Source organism: Heptranchias perlo, unplaced genomic scaffold (assembly GCF_035084215.1).
Source record: "Heptranchias perlo isolate sHepPer1 unplaced genomic scaffold, sHepPer1.hap1 HAP1_SCAFFOLD_49, whole genome shotgun sequence".
NCBI classification, from domain to species: Eukaryota; Metazoa; Chordata; class Chondrichthyes; order Hexanchiformes; family Hexanchidae; genus Heptranchias; species Heptranchias perlo.
The window spans coordinates 2,106,075-2,110,616 of NW_027139505.1; the positions used below are offsets into that span (position 1 = coordinate 2,106,075).

Consider the following 4,542-nt stretch of genomic DNA (forward strand, 5'->3'; position numbering starts at 1 on the left):
GCCGAGTCATCACCAGTAATGTTAGAGCAGAGTCACCACCAGTAATGTTAGAGCCGAGTCATCACCATTCATCATCACGGTACAAAACAAATTTGAATTATGTAATGGATTAATGAAGATTTCACCGAATTAATGTGAGGACCCAAAAACCTAACGCAATCCCCGGGAGGGACGCTCCCTTCAGAGGTGACAGAGGGCGCGCAGAGCTTAGTCTCTGTGGGATTGCTTTCCATTCATCAATTTAAATGGAAGACGTTTCATGGACTGAACTGTAAAATTTCCCCATTGGTGTTGAAGAGAAAAATATTGCCTTGTTTGTTAAGTGACTGTAACTAACGCCAATTATTGTGTAACCTGATTTTCTCACCGGACACCGATTGTTCTATAAAGGGGGAGGATTTACGGATCTCAGATGCACTCCAATCGGAACCGTAAAGCCGGACAGAACTCACACATTCTACTAAACAATGGTAGAGCCAACAATTCTACAGATCATGCAAATCTACTACCCTGTTCTCGCATCCTTTGGTCTACCCGGTAAGTCAGTTTATCATATTGTTTATTAGCTTTTAACTATCTCATTGTTAATGATTATGTAACAGATTCCAAGAATGTCGTCATTAAGATAAGTTGGTGAATATCAGAGGGAATCTGAGCAGTCCCCGCAGCCGGTGAGGCGCTGCTCTGATCGGTAAATCGTGGGCACCGGGCGATCAACTTTCCTCCCCATACTGAGGGAGGACGAGGCTGATTCCGCGGCCGGTCCAACATTACATAGTTCACACAAGGATGTTTTTCTTAGTTTCCATGGACATCATCCGATTTGTGCCCTTGTTCTCTGTCTACTTTCAGTTATGATGTGGAGATGCCGGTGATGGACTGGGGTGGACAAATGTAAGGAATCTTACAACACCAGGTTATAGTCCAACAATTTTATTTTAAAATCACAAGCTTTCGGAGATTATCTCCTGACGAAGGAGATAATCTCCGAAAGCTTGTGATTTTAAAATAAATTTGTTGGACTATAACCTGGTGTTGTAAGATTCCCTGTACTTTCAGTTGGTAACTCCTCGTGCTGCAGCTACCTGCACCTTAAAGGGGGTTTTAGAGACATTTGGAGAAATAATTGCCGCTCAGGAAGCTGCACCCGTCCCCTCGGCTGCAAAGAACATTCGCGGTTCCATCAGCTCCCGCTGTGTGACCGAGCAGCTCCTTCGGGGCGATTATAAATAGAAAAAGGGCAGCGTTGTGAGCAGAATTGACTGATTTTGACTCAGCTCAATGTTTGATTTGAACTAATATCTTTCCAGTAATTGCTGCGAAATTACTTTCAATATTTCATTACGTCAGACTCAAGGATGCTGGAAGCACGGAGGATTTTCACCCCCTCCATATTGAGGGTTTCATGTTTTCTTTCTTTTAGAATAAAATGTCGTCAACGCTCGCCTGTATAATTAAAATAATCCGTTTGCATAATCCTAATTAGGAACACATCAGAACATATCCTCACAAATATGCTGTGAGATTTATCTGAGTGTCCCTCTTGTCCCTCTTTCTTACAGCGAACCTGGTGACAATCGTGATTCTCTCCAGAGGAAATTGCGGCCTTTCCAAATGTATCACTATCTATATGGTGGCCATGGCTACAGCAGATCTGCTGGTCATCATCTTCAATGTAATAGTGTATCAAATATTCAGTAAACTCTTTCCACATTCATTCCTATCTTACACTGCCGTTTGTAATTTCATTGTTTACATGCAATGTAACAACGTGGGTATTTCGGTGTTGTTTACTGTCTCGTTCACCTTTGACCGATTTGTAGCTATATGTTGTCACACGTTTAAAGCGAATTATTGCACAGTGAGAACTGCGTCGGCGGTTATAACAACAGTGTCTGTTCTGATCGGTTTACTGAACATCCCCATGTGTTTTGCATTTGAGCATAAACTAATAATTAACAATATTCCCTGGGGTTTAAGCCCCAAACTGGACTTCTTTTCATCGACTGCAGGTGCAGCGTACTTGTGGTTAGTAAGTATTTTAATGAGATGGATTCCTTTTGCTTTGATATTACTATTCAATTGTTTGACAGTTAGACGCATTTTAGTGGCCAGCAGAGCCCGCCAGGGACTCCGGAGTCACAGCAGTGAGAATCAGAACGATCCAGAGATGGAGAACCGAAGGAAATCCATCATTTTACTGTTCACTGTATCGGGCAGTTTTATACTGTTATGGCTGACAGCAATTGCGAGTAATTTAACCAGTGGTCCGGCCGTGCATTACCGACCCGAATATACAGCTCCTGCCTACATCGCCATTCAAACTGGAAACATGCTTCTGTTTTTGAGCTCCTGTACAAACACCTGTATTTATGCAGCTACCCAAACTAAATTCAGGGAAGAGCTGAAGCAGGCAATGCTATTTCCTTGGATAGTAATTTTGACATTGGTTAAAAAAAATGAAAAAAAGCTCAGCTTTCTATCCTAACTGGAGCTGAATTACAGTCCGTGTTCCATTTTAAAATGGCCGCCTTTCTGTGACGACGAAAATGGATTGTTGTGGAAATGAACAGGGATCAGAAATTATTTCTTCCCTTGTGTGCCCCGTGTTTGATGCCTGCTGCTTTCCCAGGGTGAACAGAAGCGTTTCCTGCTAAAACAGCGGACTTCCCGCCCAAGATTCAAAGCGAACAGTCATGATTATGATTCAGCAGTGGAGGAGAACATGTGGCGTCAGCGTTAACTGTTTAATACCGCGGTTACTGGAATGAGACACAAAAGCGTATATAATAGATAAAGTTTTCTTGTGTTTAGTAACAATGAAAGGTGTTAAAATCATTGTTAATTGCAATTGTTCTGTTCATCTTTATGTGAATGTTGGAGGCGATGGTCTCCTCTCGCCATTGTCTCCTGGCCCAACGGAACGGGGCACTGTCTCCTGATGAGTGTCTAATGATGGAGACAGGAGAAACTTCACTCGTCAATGTCACGTTAGGCATCTCGTTGAACAGGTTATTTATTAAAATCTCAATTGATCATCAAAATGTTGGAATGTTTTAAAACGGAAACAGACCATTCAACCCAACCAGTCCTTGTCAGCCTTTACCCTCCAGCCAAGAAAATAGATCGAATCACTTTACCCGCCATTTCTCAAAATCCCTTCAACCTATTTTATTCATCCATCTATCCAATTTCATCTTGAATATTGAGGTAATTTCTGCCTCTGTAATTTCCGCAGTTTAGCAGCTCTCCATGGAAACAGGTTTCTCCTACTCTCAGTTCTAAATCGCTTAAATTTATTCAATTATCTTTAGCTTTTAGTTCCTGATACATCAAGTAATGGAAGGAGTCCGTTTCTATCTATCATGTGCGACCCCTTCTTATTTTAAATGACCTGGACACAACTTGCCAAAATATATAAATCTGGAGATTGTTGTGTCCTTGCTTATACTGAACAATGTGAAGAATGTATTTGATGCTTGGCCACGACCCGAAACATCGGGACCGTGCAGGGGGAGAAACTAATCAAACACTTCCAGACTTCACGATCATTTGAGAGAGAGCCAGAGACGGCAGGAATGGATTGTGTCGGATATCTGGTGCTGCATGATTTTGGGATATCGCTGTGTTCACAGAATTGACGTGTTGAGCATGAAGCAACCAGCATGCGATATGCAGAGATGCATTTAAAGGGAAGCTCGATAAACACATGAGGGAGGAAATAATATAAGGTAATGCTGATAGGGTTAGATGAAGAGGGGGAGAAGGATGGTCGTGTGTAGCATAAAGACCGGCATGTGCCAGTTGAGCCAAATGGCCTGTTTCTGTGCTGCTTATTCTATATGATTCAATGCAATTCTATGATGAAGCTGCACTGGAGAACGGACCCAAGACATGGTCAGTCACGCTGACAAAACCACGACATTAAATGGTTAATGTGGCACTGCATAAAATGTAAAACAAATGGGTAGAGATCTGTGCAATTGAATAGACCCAGACAGATACATAGTGCGGATGAGATATTATTTAGTGTTGGCCTGAAATACTCGAACGCCAATAAAGAGGGCACCGCAATGAAATGGTAAATCGCACTGTCCTGAAGAGTGCTAATGTGATGCTGTATTGGTTTCTCCTTATATTGTAGTAATGTTAACCATTAGCCTTTGCCTATTATGCAGCAAAGCATTAGTCAATTGAAAGTACCACTGGGCTGTTGGGCCAGCGCTGACCCTGCAGCAATGTTCAGTTTCAGGATGACATAATGAGAATCTTAATTCAAGACGAATGATTACATACTGATTCATAAATTTCAGAGAACTTTAAACATTTAATAACAGTGTAGGAAAACAGTTAGTTCTTCAAATGAAAACATCGGGCATACATAACCAATGTAATTGGTACGAGTGATACAGAAACAAGAATGGACTGATTGTTCGTGGTAGAATTGCATGTGTATGGATCAAGGATGAAACTATCGATGATACAACGAAGTAAGGGAATTATACGTGTTAGCCCAAAAGAAAAAGAGCTCGGTTTGTAAGG

General features: G+C 41.7%; 1 protein-coding gene across 1 annotated transcript; it reads left to right on the plus strand.

Moving 5' to 3' along the window:
• Positions 1-467: 467 nt before the first annotated feature.
• Positions 468-2,743, plus strand: LOC137313877 (probable G-protein coupled receptor 139). Its single transcript, XM_067979613.1, has 4 exons — positions 468-537; positions 1,563-2,012; positions 2,094-2,413; positions 2,633-2,743. Exons 1-4 carry the CDS (start codon positions 468-470, stop codon positions 2,741-2,743), a joined length of 951 nt encoding a protein of 316 aa, XP_067835714.1.
• Positions 2,744-4,542: the final 1,799 nt, after the last annotated feature.